This window comes from Rattus norvegicus, chromosome X (assembly GCF_021556685.1).
Source record: "Rattus norvegicus strain SHRSP/BbbUtx chromosome X, alternate assembly SHRSP_T2T, whole genome shotgun sequence".
Lineage (NCBI taxonomy): Eukaryota > Metazoa > Chordata > Mammalia > Rodentia > Muridae > Rattus > Rattus norvegicus.
In genome coordinates this window covers 6,823,059-6,842,100 of record NC_141554.1, presented here as the reverse complement: position 1 = coordinate 6,842,100, position 19,042 = coordinate 6,823,059, and the positions used below count along the sequence as shown (strand labels likewise).

At 38.0% G+C, this 19,042-nt stretch overlaps 1 protein-coding gene across 4 annotated transcripts; it reads right to left on the bottom strand.

Annotated features, from left to right (window-relative positions):
• Positions 1–943: 943 nt before the first annotated feature.
• On the bottom strand, positions 944–10,968 carry Ssx1l1 (SSX family member 1 like 1). 4 transcript variants are annotated; one of them, XM_087601195.1, is made up of 9 exons: positions 10,893–10,967; positions 9,501–9,554; positions 8,753–8,883; positions 8,043–8,157; positions 7,320–7,418; positions 6,011–6,060; positions 2,904–3,007; positions 2,457–2,511; positions 944–1,221 (listed from the first exon to the last, which is right to left on the bottom strand). In XM_087601195.1, the coding sequence occupies exons 3-7, from the start codon at positions 8,816–8,818 to the stop codon at positions 2,957–2,959; spliced, it is 381 nt and encodes a 126-aa protein (XP_087457321.1). In that variant the 5' UTR covers positions 8,819–8,883; positions 9,501–9,554; positions 10,893–10,967; the 3' UTR covers positions 944–1,221; positions 2,457–2,511; positions 2,904–2,956. The 4 variants fall into 4 exon arrangements, with proteins under 4 accessions (XP_087457321.1, XP_087457320.1, XP_087457318.1 ...); XM_087601192.1 differs by lacking the exon at positions 944–1,221 and having other exon boundaries at positions 2,415–2,511; positions 10,893–10,955; XM_087601194.1 differs by lacking the exons at positions 2,457–2,511; positions 9,501–9,554 and having other exon boundaries at positions 1,081–1,221; positions 10,893–10,968.
• Between the last annotated feature and the right edge of the window lie 8,074 nt (positions 10,969–19,042).

Genomic DNA, 19,042 nt, shown 5'->3' with positions numbered 1-19,042 from the left:
CTCTCATTACACTCCTAACATAATTGCACCAGTGAAGACATCTTATCAGGCCAATTGTTGCAGTTTACAGAGCTACAGCGGGGTGAAATTGGTCATTATTTTTCTTTTCTTGTAGCATAAGAGATACCTTCTAGCAACATGAAAACATTACAGATGAAGCCTTCAGGTGAGTACCAGATTGATTTATTTGTGTTCTGTGAGACAATATTATTTTTTAAATGATGATTTAAAATTTTTGGTATTTAATGGTATTTAATGTAGGGCCTCATGTGTTTGATATTATAGGATTTTGTAAGTCTATAATTTACATGATGGCATGAAGGACAGAGATCCATGGGAACATACATAGTAGTTAAGATCAAAAAGCATCAAAAGGCTATAAAACCAGGAAAAACTGATGCTGTTAATAGGGTCTGTTGGGAAATCAAGATGAAGATAGTAGCTTGCTCCAGTCTCCCTGCTTCTACTTCCGTACAGTCTTGAAGAAGTTACTTAACCTCTTCAAACTTGTTTCCTCACTGGATGCAAACTTGCTCTTGATCTTCACATCTACATGGCTAATTTTCCCCAGATTTCTACTTTATTTGGATTCTTTTCTCCACATTGAAGAGGAGAAAACATCTTAGCAAACAAGCAAACATCCAAACCAAAGCAAACTAAAACAAACAAAAACAAACAAAAACCAAAACAAAACAACTACCACCACCACCAACTACTACTACAACAACAAAATGTATGAATCAGATCAATTTCAGTGTCTGTTTTAGGAAACTAATCATTGTACTCAAACACCAGCATCTTTTTGTATGAATTCTAGGGATTCTGTGAAGCTAACCTACTCTGGGAAATTACTGAGCAACTTAAAGAGAATGAGTTGAGACTCATTTCTGTGTTGTGCTATCAATCCATAAATACTATGTTCTAGAGAGAAACATGAACATTGTTTCAAAACCATTGTTAAGAATATTTTTCAATGTTGAGAGTTGAACCCAGAGCTGAAAGCACGAAATCAGGTGTTCTAACAAAAGTAACACCATTGTACACATCACCTAACATGAGGGACTTTCATTTCTTCCAACATACAATGTTCTAAAATAGAGTCTTCTTCATTTAATCAAAGTTGACTGCATCATCTCTATACTTTGCAAGTATATAATAGGATAGGATTCTTCCAAACCAAGACTTCATCAGAAAGCCAGTCTTCAAGGACCTAGAATGGTACTGAGCACACAAATTATGTTCATTAGACACTTGTTGAATATATAACATCTGTGATTCATCTATTTTGTTTCTAAGAATTGGTCATAAATAATCCCCCATATACAAATCCAAGAAAGAAATAACAATAATTGGGGAACTTTTATACATATTATGTGACAGTGACTGACTCAGGGGTAATGAAGGATAGGTTTTTCCCTGTGCAGCATATGCTAACTAGTAACATAGTGAGAAGCACAAGCCCAGACATACTTCCAGTGGAGTAGAGCAGGTGATAGTTGTGCATAGCGGTTTAATGGTTTGTTCTCTCTTCTCTCTCTCTGTCTCTCTGTCTCTTGTTTGTCTGTCTCTGTCTGTCTATCTGTCTTCCCCCTTTATGTGTGTGTGTGTGTGTGTCTGTGTGTCTGTGCGTGTGTGTATGTTTGTGTCTGTGTCTGTGTCCTCTCTACATCATGGAAGTTCAGAGAAAAATATGTTAAATCATAAGGCAGCACTGTTTGCAATGTTCATATTTGGGTAAGAAAAAGGTAGAACACTTCAGTAGAGAAAATGACTGACAGAATGAGACTCAAATAATTCCAGGACAACAGATAGCAACATACTTTAGATTTACTCCTTACTCAATGAAATACAGGCATCTAGCATATTCAACACATAATGCTAACCAGAAGGAACAGAGTGTTTGACACTGATCATGAAAAATGCTAGCAGAGTGCTTGTCACTCAGTCACAGCAGTGGTAATAGAGTGTTCCACAAGTGGCTGAAACAATGCTCCCTGAATAGCACAGAATGAAAGCAATGGTGATGCAGTGTTTCTAGTGAAGTTGAAAAACATTTACCAACTTATCACAGTGTAATTACTAGGCTTTGGTGGCTACAGAAATGCCTCAACAGTGAAAAGTACTTGCTTATTTTTCAAAGGATCTAAACTGGTTCTCAGCACACACATTGGGCAGCTCAAAACTGTCCCTAACTCCATCTCCAGGAAATGCAATGCCTTCTTCTGATGTCAACAGGCACTTAAATCTAGGTGTCATGTACTTGCACAGGCAACCACAAGCATTCCTCTAAATGATAATACAAATGAATCTTACCAAAACCCCTAAACACACAGACAGATAAACAGACAAACAAACAGAGAATGAAGAGGCTTCAGAGGGTGTCTGGCACAGAGTAAAACTACTGACACTAACTCTTCACTGTGGGAAATTTTCCTTTCATTTGATATTTAGGATACCAGAGTTGTTTCCGTGATTCTGAATGATCATCAAATTCTTCTCACAAGCTTTTCCCTGTTTTGGGATGAGACAAGGGGAGTGAAGAAAAAGAATTGTCTGAGAATCCCAACGAATTATCATGCAGTCATCAACTCATCCTCCTTCCCAGAAAAGCCACAGAACCTTTGTCTCAAGCAAATTCTTTACACAGGTCACAGTGACTGCTTAACCTGTCCTTTACGTGTCCTGCACATTGATACTGACACGAGGTTTGGGGACTTAGACGACTACAGGTTCTATCTCTTATATGAAGGATAAGAGTAGGGCAGGTGTGAGATGTTTCATTAAGCCTGAGTGTTGTACCTCAAAGGATTAGATTATGTTAGTAATTTGGGGAACAAAGGACTATACTATAGGAAAGATGCTCCTTTCTAAGGATGTAGGAAAGGTGTGAAGGGTTCACTTACATGGTAGTGATTTTCTTCATTAACACTGCATACATCAAACATTAGGATATGTTTTATTTTCTGAAATCTTTGTTTTCTGGCACTCTCATGACTCCACTTGGGTCCTGATGTGAGGAAGGGTTGCAAAGTGAAAACTAGTTCTGGAGACAGGTGTCCATCCCAATTTTACCAGGTGAGCAGACAACTGATCCCACTCACAGGGTTATAGCCCTTCTCCATGCTCTAGTCTGATATCTTCTGGCTCAAAAAGCTTGATATTAGAACAACATCAATACAGTCCAAAGGCCATTTTAGTTATGAACATCTATTCTTCTATTCAGGTTCAGATAATTCCCCATCTCACATCTCACTAGAACATTCTCCTGTCTGTATTTCATAGTCCAGGCTTTCCTACAAAGAAAAACTGTCAGGTTGTGAGAAAATTTGGATTCACTGGAATGATTGTAAGAGTTTATGAACAGTGACTGTTCAAACTAAGGATTTGAAATTCAGAGCATGTAGAACATTTGCCCTGTGCAACATGGCTTATAAATGAAGTCAGAGCATGATCATGATATCCTACCCTAACCTAGGAGAAAGTGCTGGCAGCTTTTTATGTCCTGTTTATGTGCAGAGCCCATGCCACATAACCAGACCATATTACAATAAGGAACCAGGAATGCTAACTGGTGTTTCCCTATTGATTTCGATCATCTTGTGCCATATCACTATATCTCTGAAATTCACTTGCTTTTGCTTGGGTATTCATGCATCTCTGAGCCCTTCTTGAGTCATGTGCAATTGGCATTCTCTTTATGCAATTTCCTTTTCATGCTACCTCTTTCTGGATCTTTCAAATATTAAGGGAACATGTAAAATGTACCAGTAGCACTTCTTCAGTGCAAAACACCCAATTCCTTTTTTTCCAAAGTGTTTTCAACACACAAAAGTTATTTGGACATTTTCAAATGTATATGAATATATACATACATTATGAATATATATTTACACCATATATATATATATATATATATATATATATATATATATATATATATACATGATCTCTTTCATGTTGGAAAAACCAATGAAATTAGGGTTCCTCATCAGAAATGTCATGTAAAAGTTACCAGTGGCAACAGACAGCAATAAATAATGTCTCACACTCCTCAGGTAAATATTTATCAGTACACAACTCTTTTGACTCTCCTAGAAACTGTTAAACTATCTGTAAATTGTTTCAAACAATGGAGCCTGGACTGTGCCTCTTTCCATATCAGAGTGTTGATGTTTGGGTCTCCTTCCTATATTTTATTAATGTACTTTCTTATATCTTGGAGGTTATTTCATTATTGTGCCTAAATACAGAGTAAAACAGAAACTTACAAGTGTAAAGAATGGACTAAATGAATCACATTTCCCAGAACTAAAATATTCTTTATCTTTTTTCTAGACAAATTTTAAGGAAAACTTAAATGATGTTCATATAACTGGTATTGTGGTCTACATAAATTTTGGTAAAGAGAGAAAATAGAAAATTACAGAGTATCAAAATGACAGGTCTTCTACACACAAGCTTGTGGAACATTACATAGACAATAAAGGAAATGAAAGAAAGGAGAAAGCACTGTATACCAGCATTTTGTGTGGAGATGATGTAGGGAAAGGAGGAAAAAGTGAGCCACAATAATCTAGGCATCAAAGAGTGAGGTGATGGGTGTGTCAAAACTCCTAATCCCGATGAGAACACTGTATGTGGTATTAGACAAATGGATACCTGTTCCAACTCTTCTTCAGTCAAGGGGAGTCATAAGCCATGAATACTGAGCTGTATTTCTTTCATCTTGTTCATTCATGGTGTAGAGAATCCATGCACAACTTGATGAAGTAGACCAGATTCTGGTTTATAAACACATTACTCTTTTTGTTTCCTGTATGTTTTTGGTTTGATTTGATAAGTCTCCCTACATGCCCTTCAAAGGTCTCAGTGTCATCAACTCACACAGTTCTGATATATGCATGCCACCACAGAAGAGAAAGCAAGCTAAATGGAGTAATGGTAAAGCTGAATGCTTTTTATGGTACTTTTAAAATTGAATTCTTAATAGTTTCCTTGCTGGCCACCAACTCACAGATCCATTAAAACCCTCCAGAAAAGATTAATTTCTGCAACGGAAGCTTCCACATCAAAAACATATGAAGGGGTTGACTTGGCTGGAACTGTGAATCAGAGAGTTCAAATGTGTAGAGAATGTCTTGAAGGAGATCACAGTGGGTGGTGTTTAAAATGAAATCTCTACTGTCTCCAGTCATTTCAGAGACCCATTCATAGAGTCCATCTCTTGCTTCCTTCTTGGAAAAATAAGTGTTAGAAGGGAAGAATGAGTTTCATTTGTGAGAGAATACCCAAAGGAAGTCTCCCATGAATCTTAGACATTAATGAAGACATGAATTCATTTCAATAGTCTGTGCTAGGCTATGGGATGTAAACTCAGTGGAACTGCTGCTTAGGCCAATACTTTAGCATGTTTAGGCACAAGAGCCTCATCGTTGGTATTAGCAATGAATCATAAGCACATACTCATTATTATTTGATGAAATCAATTATGATTCCTTTTTTGGTTCCAAGAGGTTAAATTGTATTAGTTCATTAAAATAATATTAGAAAAGAGTGTGATTTAGATCACTGTCCGTGGTACTGGATACTGAAGCCAGGACTTTGGTTACAACTAGGCTAGTACTCTACAACCAGGGAATGTGACAACTGAAGATGTTTACTTATCAGAATCATTATCATACTATAGATGCTACATCAAACATTGTGAAGAAGAGAGAAGCACGTCTGTTGAGGTTTTCCTAAAGGTAGAATGCTTGCCTGTCAGGTGTCAAGCTCTGTGACTCATTCTCTGTGCCACAAAGTAGAAATGAAGGAAGAAAGACACAACAAAAAAGAAAATAGTAAGGAGAAAGAATAGAAATTAAAACAACTACAGAGAAAAGAGAAGAAAACAAAGATATGAACAGAGGAAAGGTGTGGGAGTTGGGCATCTCACATCTTCCATCCTCAACCATGTGAATATACTGAGGGACCAATGTGATCAAGTCCTAGAGAAATAGGAGATACTTACCTTCAGGCCTTTAGTATGCTCCATGTCAAATATCTGCTTAGAGTGTTCACCTATAGGAGGATGACAAGTTAGAAGGTATTGCTTGTTATCCAATATTTCTAACAATCCCTGAAACTTCTGTGAACGCTGGAGTTGATCATTACAGCCATCTCATGGAGGAGAAGTGAATCATAGCTTTTCCTTCTCTTTATTTATGCCTTGTCAATTGAAATTTCAGCTCAGAAAGCTCCTACTGTTGTTACTTTATAAAATGTAGGCTATGCCTCATCACAGCTTTATCCTATTCTAGCGTGTTGTTTGCATTTTACCTACAGCATTAAGCGGGTTACATAAACATTTGTATCATTTGCAATTATCAATGTAGAATAATGAAGATCATTTCACTTGAAATGAGTGTATGAGAAAGGCACTGAGCAAAACCAGGTGGCTTAAATTAATGACCATGCTGTGTTAAAACATGAGTAGTGGTCAAGCTTGAAAGAGGTTTCCTACTTGAACTTGAAAAGGACAGTGAAAAATAAAAGTAAAAAGTATTAGTGATCATATTTTGTAAATACTGCATGTATGAAACTCAAAATAAAATGTCTTTGACTATTTAAAATGTGTGAGAAAGGGTGAGCATTTTAGCCCAGTGCTACTGGTTTCTGCACAGTGGAATAATTCTCCATTAATATCAAAAGCTGTGTATATATACACCAGACCTGGACCTTGAAGTAACTTAGAATGCTATACAAAATTCTATATCTGGTCTACTTTCTGAGGAGTATAGTTCTGTGGGACATAGGACATTCTGATTCTCTTTGGAAGTTTTATGTCAGAGCAGAGGAACAAATGAATACTCTTGTCTTCTGTCTTGTTATAATACATATTCATATGTTCAAAAATATGGACTCTTGAACCATTCACATTTTTATTCTGTGCAGGTTTATTCCATGACATACAGATGAACTATATCTCTCCCCTTCTCTCCTCTCTTCCCCTCTTCTCACCTTTCCCACTCCTTTCCCCATTTTTTGCCCTTTATCTTTCTCTTTCTGTGTAGTGTGTCTGTCCTTGTTTAGGATATGATATAAGACAATGTTATTCCAACTGAATATGCCACATATTTGCTATCCATATATAACTATCCATAATAATACAAATTCTTTTTAAATATCTTAGAATTTGATACATCAATATCGTCTATGTGATTTTCTGAATAAACTTTTTTCCAATCAGCCCTGACCTGGGGAAGGGGAGCAGTGTCTGTGACCTTTCCGAACATCAAAATGAAAAGACAATTCTCCACAGCCTCTTCCTACCCACTCACCTTCATTTTCATGGCCACAACCTTCATCAGATTCCTTCATTAAGGATTCTGTGATCTGATCCTTTCCACGCATGAATACTGGTTGGTTGACCATGACACCTAGAAGAAATGAAAGTGTTTTTTTTTAAATTCAACAGAGCAAAGAAGGGAGAAATGTAAGGAGGGTGCTGGGATTCAGCACAGACATAAGGACCAACAAGCCAAAGACCTGAAGGGCAGGAAAATGTAGGTTGCAGTTCTGAGCCCTATGGTAGCTGTTCTCTGCTCTCACCTCTGCACATATTGGAAAAGAGCCGGACACTCAGTGAGTGTCTTTACCTTTCTTCCATAGAGCTCCCAGAGACTAAACCACCAACCAGAGTACACATGGAGGGACCCATGGCTCCAGCCTCATATGTAGCAGAGGATAGTCTTGTTGGACATCATTAGGAGGAGAAGCCCTTGGTCCTGTGAAGAATTGATGCCTCAGTGTAGGGAAATGCCAAGAGTGGGTGGGTGGGTGGTGGAGCACCCTCATAGAAGCAGGGTGATGGGTAATGGGAAAGGGAGTTTCTGGAGGGGAAACCTGGAAAGGGGATAACATTTGAAATATAATAAATTAAAATGTCCAATTACAAAAATGAAAATGAACATATAGGACAGGAACACGAGGGACTGGGGGACACCTAGGTTGTACAAACAGACAAACAAACACAAAACAAGCAAACAAATACTTCCTTTTACCTAGGTCTGTCATTCTGATGTAGTTTCTTTTCATAAATATGTAGGCACTTTTCTGCCATTTGGTCAGCTTTGCCCATTCTTCCTCAGAGAAGTATTTGGAAATATCCTTGAATGACTAGAAAAGAAAATAAATAGAAGCTTTGATGGCTACTTTGCTGGACATGTGTACTATTTAGCTCAGACTTCCTTCTTTGTAATAGGAACTTTGTCACCTACAATGTCAATATAGGTTTTTCTGAAAAAAAAGTGAATGTCCCATGAGAAACATTTCTTAGCAATGACTTCTTCCCAAGAATATCAGAGGTGATCAAAATCAACTACTTGTTCTCCTGCATTTGTAAATGTCCAAGAGTCACCAAAGTCACCAAATGAGCAAGGTTACAGATCACAATATTCATATCGTCAGGGCTGCAGTATTAGGACTTCCTGAAAGTCTCTCTCTCTCTCTCTCTCTCTCTCTCTCTCTCTCTCTCTCTCTCTGTCTCTCTTTCTCTCTCTCTCTCTGTGTGTGTGTATGTGTGTGTGTGTGTGTGTGTGTGTGTGTGTGTGAGAGAGAGAGAGAGAGAGAGAGAGAGAGAGAGAGAGAGAGAGGTGTCTTGAATTTTTTGCTTGTCCTATAGAGATAGTCTCTTGTACCTTGTGACTCTGTTCCCATTTCACATATTGGCCAATGGTTGTTAAGCTATCCATTCCCCACCATAACACCTTACCTTGGACATCTTCTCTGGTTTCAAAATATCACCAGGGCTCTTTGTACAGGAACTGTCTGTGTTCATGACTTTGTGGAAAGTGTCCTGTTGAAGATCATGAACTGACTGTCTCCAAGCACAAACCAAATGTCCTATAGAAGAAGATAGTGTGGAGGGATAGTTGTACTCACAACTTGGAAGGATTGTGTTCCTCATATCTCTGGGATAATATATACTAGATATCTCTTGGAGAAGTTGCTAGGAATAGGAAGGGTTGTATCAGCATGTATGATGTGATCCTTAGTATCTGAGAATGGGTGAGCTACTGTTCTGACTAGTTACCTTGAAGTATGTCTTAAACTAAATAGAAAAAGAAGGCTGTTGGATTTGGCAGGTACAGACACAATATATTCTCAGCCATTTTTGGAATGTGAAAACTAATTTCATAGAAGAAAAAGAGAGAGTTGTCACTGGATCTGGGTGATAGGAAGTTCAGTAGAGGAAGGTAGAATAAGAAATACCAAATACGGGTTGGGGATTTAGCTCAGTGGTAGAGCGCTTGCCTAGGAAGCGCAAGGCCCTGGGTTCGGTCCCCAGCTCCCCAAAAAAAAAAAAAAAGAAATACCAAATACAATTACAATGATCTGTTGTTTACTATTAATCAATGTGCATAGTGTGTATGTATGTTTTGGGGGATGGGGTCTGTGTGCTATAGTGCATGTATATTTGAGAGGATGACTTTGAGGAGTCCATTTTTCATTCCACTTACAAAAAAAATGATGTTTTCATTTTCCAGGATATTTTGAGATATTTTCGGCTTTAACTAAACAAAATAAACAGAAAATAGTAAATCCTTTAAATGCCTTTCTATGTAGACTTTCTCCTTTGCCCAACTATGCTAAGTTTTGACACATCCAAACTGCAAGGTTAGCATGAAAGATTAGTAACTGCCACGTTTGGCTTAAAGGCCATGTGTCTGATAAGCTTTAAAAGAACAAAGTACATAGAGATAAAACCACAGAGAACATTTTGTTTATTTCTTTGTTTGGTTTAGTTTTGTTTCATTTTGAGAAAAAATGTAAGTGACAGACAGAAAGATAAGACATAGATTGCATGTAAGACTTTTGGACATTTTCTCTGGTTTAAAAATATCCCCAGGGCTCTTTGTACAGGAACTGTTTGTGTTCATGACTTTGGGGAAAGTGTTGTGTTGAAGATCATGAACTGACTGTCTCCAAGCACAAACCAAATGTCCTGTAGAAGATAGTGTGGAGGGATAATTGTACTCACATAAGATGAATGGGAGTAAACCTCATGCATAGGTTTTGTAACTCTTCTCTGTACTGAGTGTGCCTGCCTACCTTTCTAGTCTAATGTCCAACTTTTCAAAATAATGAAGTAAGGACTCTCCATTTGGAGGGAGGAAGGGAGAGAGAGAGAGAGAGAGAGAGAGAGAGAGAGAGAGAGAGAGAGAGAGAGAGAGAATTCGTGTGTGTGTGCAGATATATTTTCTAGCAAAGTAGATCTACATGTCAAATGGGAGGATGGTGGCTATTAATTGACCAGTAAACAAATATATGGCTCTACTCTGCAGAATAGATGAAGGTATGATAATTTGAGTGGTTTGGAGGTGTCATTACTGTGCTAATTTGGAAAGTAATGTGGTGAAGAGAGCTGTGGCTCTGATTCTACAGGACCAGGTATCATTCAAGCTAAAGGAATGTGATGTTTTTCAAGATAGACCCATGTGGTGGTCCTCCAAACTGAAGTCATTAGAAAAAAATTGATACTACACATTAAGCAGTCTCTGAGAACATGAAGATTGCAGCTTTATACCAGAGGAGGTGGTGAAATAGTCCCTCAGACAGGCTATTGGGCAGTACCTCTCTGATTGAGGAAGACTGCAGAAATTTGGTTGACATTGAATTTGTGGAGCTAAGAATACTGTTTCCCTCAGAAATGTTGTTACAGAAGTCTGTTACATAAGATGGTTGTTGTTTCTGGCATCCGTGGGGGAAACACACAGTCAGAATTTACCTCAGAACTCATTTGTAAGGATTTAGGATCACTGAAGTAACAAAAGAGACATAAGTCTTCTACATAGGATTGTAGATGGTGTTCACCTGTTCATTTCACAGGATGACTCTCAGAAAGAACCTACCTCACACACAAAGAAGAGGGGGTGTTTCTTCAGAAAGAGATCAAGTTTCTTGATTCAGCTGCCCCTCAAGAATCAAGAAACCAGAATAGTCAGTACCCTTGAATGTCTCAGAAAAATGGGTGGAGCAAATGAGGTAAGAATGGGGTGCATTTGCACAGACTTCAGAGACAGAAAGTACTTCATAATGAGGGTGTGGTCCTTGGATGTTTCCACCTAAATTATCCTATTTACTCCCTCTGGCATTGGCTCTACCATGGTCTGTCTACTAAGCTATTTAAATAGATGTGCCTAAGCTTGCCCACATTTTCACCTTTGCCTACACACCCAACATTCCACCCTTTCATGTACAGTACTGAATCTAAAGATATGTTGAAGGCCCGAATCTCAAATCCTTCACTTTTCTTCCATAGGTGGTTTAGTTTGACATCTCTATGCAATAATCTTACAAGGTTTCAATAATTTATAAAGGAAATACTAATCTCTTTACACACTCATATATATATATATATATATATATATATATATATATATTCTAAGAACATGAATTGTATGGCAATTTCAATAATCTCCTGATAAATAGTAAAGAACATGCATGTGATTATGTGCTCCTTGGTTGGTTTCTAAGTAAATGTGGCAAGAAAGTCTCCCATACCATATTCTTATATGAAAATATGATCCTACTATTTCCTCTAAGATTTCCTAACATAAATCTGGACTACTAGTGTTGCCCTTCTCAGAATGACATTCCACTATTCTAGCAGGAAGAGGGTCAATGACCCTTGAGCTTTATTATAAACCTCTCTCTTTTTTGATCTTTTAAGTCCATTCCTTTTAGGACCCCCTTTTGGGAAATTAGAAGAAGGATTGAAAGAGTGGAAGGAGCTTGCAACGCCATAAGAAAAACAATGCCAACCAACCAGAGCTTCCAAGGACTAAACCACTACTGAAAGACTATGCATGGAGTGACCTAGGGCCCCAGCTGCATATGTAGCAGAGAATAGCTTTTTTGGGGCACCAGTGGAAGGGAATGCCCTTGGTCCTGCCAAGGTTGGACCCCTAGTGCAAGGGAATATGGGGGGCAGTAAGGAGGATGGATGGGGGGAGTACATGTATGGGGAAGGGGGAGTAGATGGGGGTTTATGGACAGGAAACTGGGAATGGGAATAACATTTGAAATGTAAGTAAAGAAATATATCTAATAAAATATTATTTGTGCATTCACTTTACATCCTGTTCCAAGACCCCTCCTGCCACTCCTTCCAGTCCTACTCTCACACCCCTCCTCCATTTCTTTCTTCCTTTCCCCCTCCACCTCACTGTAACTTATTATATCTCATCACGACTAAGAATATACTCTTCTACTGAGGCCAGACAAGGCTCCTCAGCTAGGGGAAAGAGATCCAAACGAAGGCATCAGAGTCAGGTACAGATCCTGCTCTCCAATTGTTAGGGGACCCATGTGAAGATCGTGCTGCAAACCCATTGCAAATGCATATGTGGCCTATGTCCAGTCCATTCCCTTTGGTTGGTGGTTCAATCTCTGTAAGCACCCATGGTCCCAGGTTAGTTGACTCTGTATGTCTTCATGCGGTATCCTTGGCCACTTTGGCACCCTTAATTCTTCCCTTGACTCTTCCACGAGACTCCCTGAGCTCTGCCTGTTGTTTGGTTATTGGTCTCTACATCTGTTTTCATCACTTGCTGGATGAAGCCTCTTAAAAGGTAATTATTCTAGGACTCTGTCTGCAGGCATAGCAGAGTATCATTAACAGTGTCAGGGGTTTGCTTTTGTTATGGCATGGGTTCCAAAATAGGCCAATCATTGGATGTCCATGCCCTCAATCTGTGCTCAATCTTTATCCATGCATACCTTGTAGGCAGGAAAAATTTGGGGTCACATGTTTTCTGAGTGGGTCGGTGTCTCCTTGCTTCCACTGGAGTTCCTGCCTGGTTACATGAGGTAGCCACTTCAGGCTCCATATTCCCCAAAGCTAGGAGTCTCAGCTAGGGCCATGCTCATATCCTCACAGGAGCCTCCTCCATCACAGGTTGTGATCGTTTGTATATGCTTGGCCCAGAGGGTGGCACAATTAAAAGGTGTGGCCTTGTTGGAGGAAATGTGTCACTGTGTGGATGGGCTTGGAGACCCTCCTCCTTTCTGCCTGGGATGTTAGTCTGTTCCTGGCTTCCTTTGTGTGAAGATGTAGAACTCAGCTCCTCCTGCACCATGCCTGCCTGGATGCTGTGATGCTGCCATGCTCCTGCCTTGATGATAATGGATTGAACCTCTGAACCTGTAAGCCAGCCTCAATTAAATGTTGTCCTTTATAAAACTTGCATTGATCATGGTGTCTGTTCACAGTTATAAAACCCTAACTAAGACACATGCCTTTTGCTTGTCCCTAGATGCCTCCACAACTGATTTATTTTCTTACCCTAGCCCTCTTACCTTTACCCTGCTCTCCTAGTATCTGATCACTATCCCTGGTCCCCTCCCATCCGTTCTCCCTCCCATTTCCTTTCTCCCATCAACTTCTGCTATCTATTTTAACTCCTCTTCTGACCAAGATTCTATCATCTGCTGTTGGCCCCTCCTCATTACTTAATTTCTTTGGGTCTGGATTGTACCATGGTTATTCTGTACTGTATGTTTAATGTTTACTAATAAAAGTGAGTACAGACCATGCAGGTCTTTCTGGATCTATATTACCTCACTCAGGATGATCTTTTCTAGTTTCATTCATTTGCCTGAATATTTCATGATGGTTTTTTTGATAGCTGAATAGTATGTTATTATACAGATGTATCACATTTTCTTTATCCATTCTTCAGTTGAGAGACATATAGATTGTTTCCAGGTTTTGGCTATTACAAAAAAGGCTGCTATGAACATATTTGAGAAAATGATATTGTATAGTGGGGCATCTTTTGGGTGTACTTCCAGGAGAGTTGTAGCTGGGTCTTGAGGTAGGACTAGTCCCAATTTTCTCAGAAACTACCAGATTCATTCCCACAATGGTAGTACAGGTTTATATACCCAGAAGCAATGAAGGAGTGCTCTCCTTGCTCCAAATTCTCACCAGCATGAAGTATTATTGAAATATTTGATAGCAGCCATTCTGACAGATGGAATCACAGAATCATTTTGATTTGCATTTCTTGATGCCAAAGGCATTGAACATTTAAGTGTTTCTCAGCTATTTTAGATTCCTCTGCTAAGAGTTCTCTTTTTAGGTCTTGGTTGTTTGGTTTATTGGTATCTAAATTTTGGAGTTGTTTTTTTACATAGTCTCTATTTGATTCTCTATATTTGTTCTCTGTCAGATGTAGGGTTAGTGAAGATCTTTTCTCATTTGTAGGCTGCTGTTTTGTTGTATTGATGATGTCCTTAGCCTTGCAAAAGCTTTTTAGTTTCATGAGGTGCCATTTTATAATTGTTGATCTTAGTGCCTTAGTTACTGGTGTTTTGTTCAGAAGTTTGTCTTCACACTTTTTCTTCTACTAGATTTAGTGTGCCTGGTTTGATTTTGAGGCCTTGTATTCACTTGGACCTGAGTTTTGTGAAGGATGATAAATATGAACTTATTGGCATACTTCTGCATGGAGACATTCAGTTAGAACAGCACTGTTTGTTGAAGATGGTTTATTTTTCCACTGTAGGGTTTTGGCTTCATTGTGAAAATCATGTATCTATAGGCATGTGATTTATTTCTGGGCTTTCACTTCTCAATGATAAATCTGTCTGTCTTTATGCCTATGTGTTTGTTATTACTATTGCTTTGTAGCACAGATTGAAATTGGCAATGGTTATTCCTCCAGGAATTATTTTAATGCATAGGATTTATTTAGCTATTCTGGCTTTTTTTTTGCTTTTCCATATGAAGTTGAGAATTGTTTTCTCAAGATCTGTAAAGAAGTGTGCTGAAGTTTTGATTGAGTCTGTAGATTCCTTTGGGTATGACAGGTTTTTTTTTTTTTGTTTTTTTTTTTGTTTGTTTTTTTTACTACGTTAATCCTACTGTTTCACGAGCATGGGATATCATTCCATCTTCTGCTATCTTCGAAAATTTCTTTCTTCAGAGAATTGAAGTTCTTGTGATACAGGTCTTTCACTTGCTTGGCCAGAGTTGCACCAACATATTTTATGCTTTTTGTGGCTATTGTGAAGTACCCTTCACAATCATTTTGCTGATTTCTATCTCAGTCCATTTATCATTTATGTAAAGGTAGGCTATCAAATTTTTGAGTTAATTTTGTGTCCAGACAACTCACTGAAAACTTTTATCAGCTGTAGAAGTTCTCTGGTAGAATTTTTGTGGTCACTTATGTATACTATCATATCATCTGTGAATAGCAATATGTTGACTCCTTCCTTTCCATTTTGTATCTATTTGATCTCCTTTTGTTGTGTTATTACTCTAGCTAGAACTTTAAGTACAATACTGAATAGATACAGAGAGAGTGGGCAGTCTTGTCTTGCCCTTGATTTTAGTGGAATTGTTTTAAATTTTCCGTCATTCAAATTGATATTGGCTATTGGATTGCTGTATATTGCCTTTATTACTTTTAGGTATATACCTTGTATTCCTTATCTTTCTAAGACTTTTAACAAGAAGATGTGTTGTACTATGTTAATACTTTTTCAGCATGAGATGAAAATGTGATTTTTTTCTCATAGATTTTTATATGGTGGATTAGTGTTGGATTTTCATATATTGAACCAACCTTGCATCCGTGGGATACAGCCTACTTGATGACATTTTGATGTGTTCTTGGCTTCAGTTTGAAAGTATTTAACTGAGGTTTTTAATACTTAATATTCATAAGGGAAATTAGTGTGAAATTCTCTTTTTGAGCCTTTGTGTGGAATGGGTGTCAGGATGACTGTGGACTCATAAAATGAGTTTGGCAATGTTATTTCTTTTTTACCTTGTAGAATAGTTTGAGGGGGTACTGAAAGCTCTTCTTACAAAGTTTTGTAGAATTCTGCACTAAAACCATCTGGTCATAGGTTATTTTTATTGTTGGGAGCCTTTTAATTACTGCTTCTATATCTTTAGGGGTTATAGGACTATATAAACTGTTTATGCAAACATGATTTAACTTTGGTAAGTGGTATCTATCTAAATATCATCGGTTTCATTTAGATTTTCAAATTTTGTGGAGTATAGGCTTTTGAATAAGGCATAATGAGTCTTTGGATTTCCTCAGTGTCTGTTGTTATGTCTCCCTTTTCATTTCTGTTTTTGTTGATTTTGATACAGTCTCTCTGCCTTTTTCTTACTTTGGTTAAGGGTTTGTCTCTCTGGTGATTTTCTCAAAGAACCAATTTTTGGCCTCATTGATCCCTTGCATTAATTCTCTTTATTTCTAATTTATTGATTTCACCCCTGTGGTTGATTATTTTCTGCTGTCAACTCCTCTTTGGTATGTCTTCTTCCTCCTCCTCCTCCTCCTCCTCCTCCTCCTCCCCCCCTCCTCCTCCTCCTCCCCCTCCTCCTCCTCCCCCTCCTCCTCCTCCTCTTCTTCTTCTTCTTGTAAAGCATTCAGGTGTCCTTTTAAGTTGCTTGTGTAAGAACTATCCAAATACTTTATGAAGGCCCTGATTTCTATATCCTCTCCTCGTAGGACTGCTTTAGTTTTGTCCCCTAAATTGGTTACGTTGCACCTTCATTTTTTGAATACTAAAAAGTCTTTAATTCATTTCTTCCCTGTCCCAGTCATCATTGAATTGAGAGTTGTTCAGTTTCCATGGGCTTATAGGCTTTCAGTTGTTTCTGTTGTGGTAAAGACCAGTTTTATTTTACAGTGTTCTGATAAGTTACAAGAAGTTAATTGAGTTTTCTTGTATCTGTTGAGTCTTGCTTTGTGATTGGTGAGTTTTGGAGAAGGGTACATGAGGTAATGAGAAAAAAAGGTATATTATTTTGTGTATACTTTTCAAGATAAAGCAAAATTTTCATGAAGGGAATCCCAGTTTCTTGGCAAATAAATTTAGTTCCCAATACGAAGTAATTGTAATAAGTATACTCTTCAAGGTATACAAAAATGTTAACATAGGGAATCTCAGTTTCTTGGTGAATTCAGTCCACAATAGGACACGCTTGCAATAAGTGTAGATTACAAGATATAGCAAACTTTTCACAGCAGGAATCACAGTATCTAGGCAAATTTAGTTAGTTCCCAAAAGAATGCACTAGTAATAAATGTGCTGTTCAAAATATAGCAAAATTTCATGAATGGAATCTCAGTTTCTTGGTAATTCAGTTAGTCCCAAATAAGAGACACTTGTAATAAGTGTACTTTTCGAGATATTTCAAAGTTTTCATGAATGGAATCCCAGTTTCATGGCGAATTGATCTGTCCATTGATGGGAGTGGGGTGTTGAAATCTCCTACTACTATTGTGTGAGGTACAATGTGTGCTTTGAGCTTTAGTAAGGTTTCTTTTATGTATGTAGGTGCCATTGTATTTGGAGCATAGATATTTAGTATTGAGAGTTCATCTTGGAGGATTTGTCCTTTGATGAATATGAAGTGTCCTTCCTTATTTTTTTGAAGACTTTTGGTTGAAAATTGATTTTATTTGATATTAAAATGGCAAGTCCAGCTTGCTTCTTCAGACCATTTGCTTGGAAAGTTGTTTTACAGCCTTTTAATCTGAGGTAGTGTCTGTCTGTTTCTCTGAAATGCATTCCTGGTAGGGAGCAAAACGCTCAGTCCTCATTGTGTATCCAGTTTTTTAATCTGTGTCTTTTTATTGGGGAATTGAGTCCATTGATGTTGAGAGATATAAAGGAATGTTGATTGGTGCTTCCTGTTATATTCGTATTTGGATGTGATATTATGCTTGTGTGGTTGTCTTCTCTTTGTTTTGTTGCACAGCGATTAGTTTCTGGCTTTTTCTAGGGTGTAGCTTGCCTCCTTGTGTTGGACTTTACCATTTATTATCCTTTGTAGGGCTGGATTTATAGAAAGATATTGTATAAATTTGGTTTTGTCATGAAATATCTTGGTTTCTCCATCTATCATATGTGAAAATTTTCCTGGATACAGTAACTTTGGCTGACATTTGTATTCTCTTAGGGTCTATATGACATCTGTCCAGGATCTTCTGGCTTTCATAGTCTCTGGTGAGAAGCCTGGTGTAATTCTGACACGTCTGCCTTTATATGTTACTTGACCTTTTCCCTTACTGCTTTAAATATTTCTTTCTTTGTTTTGTAAATTTGGTGTTTTGACCATGATGTGACAGAAGGAGTTTCTTTTCTGGAGTTCTGGAGTTTCTTTATTTGGAGTTCTGTACGCTTCTTGCATGTTTATGGACATCTCTTTCGTTAGGTTAGGGAAGTTTTCTTTTATGATTTTGTTGAAGATATTTACTGGGTCTTTGAACTGGGAGTCTTCACTGCTTCTATACCTATTATCCTTAAGTTTGATCTTCTCATTGAGTCCTAGATTTCCTGTATGATTTGTGACAGCAACCTTTTCCGTTTTACATTATCTTCCACAGATGTGTCAATGGTTTCTATGGAATCTTCTGCTCCTGAGATTCTTTCTTCTATCTCTTGTATTCTGTTGGTGATGCTTGTATCTATGGCTCCTTGTCTCTTCCTTTGGTTTTCTATATCCAGGGTTATCTCCCTTTGTGTTTTCCTTATTACTTCTATTTCCAATTTTAATTCCTTCACCTGTTTGATTGTGTTTTCCTGTAATTCTTTCAGAGATTTTTGTGTGTCCTCTCTATAGGCTTCTCCTTGTTTATTAGTGTTTTCCTGCATTTCTCTGAGGAAGTTCTTTATGTCTTTCTTGAAGTCCTTGAACATCATGATCAAATGTTAATTTAAACCCTAAATCTTGCTTTTCTGGCGTGTTTGGATATTCACTCTTTGTTTTTTGGGAGAATTGGGCTCTAATGATGCCATGTAGTCTTGGTATCTGTTGCTTTGGTTCGTGCACTTGCCTCTCATCATCAGGTTGTCTCTGGTTCTAGCTTCTTCTGCTTTTTCTGACAGTGGCTATACCGTCCTATTTTCCCTGTGTGTCAGGAGTGCTGTAGACCTGTTTTTCTGTTCTCTTTCAGCCAGTTATGTGTAGAGAGTGTTCTGCTTCCAGGCGTGTAGTCTTTCCTGTCTACTGGTCCTCAGCTGT

Bases quoted from the DNA above. Each gene is read 5' to 3' on its own strand.
- Ssx1l1 (XM_087601194.1), bottom strand. From the start codon at position 8,818: ATGAACACAGACAGTTCCTGTACAAAGAGCCCTGGTGATATTTTGAAA. The intron at 7,419-8,042 runs GTAAAAGGAAGT...CATTTCTTCTAG, and splicing joins CATCAGAATGACAGACCTAG to GTGTCATGGTCAACCAACCA. The intron at 6,061-7,319 runs GTGAGTGGGTAG...ATCCTCCTATAG, and splicing joins TTGTGGCCATGAAAATGAAG to GTGAACACTCTAAGCAGATA.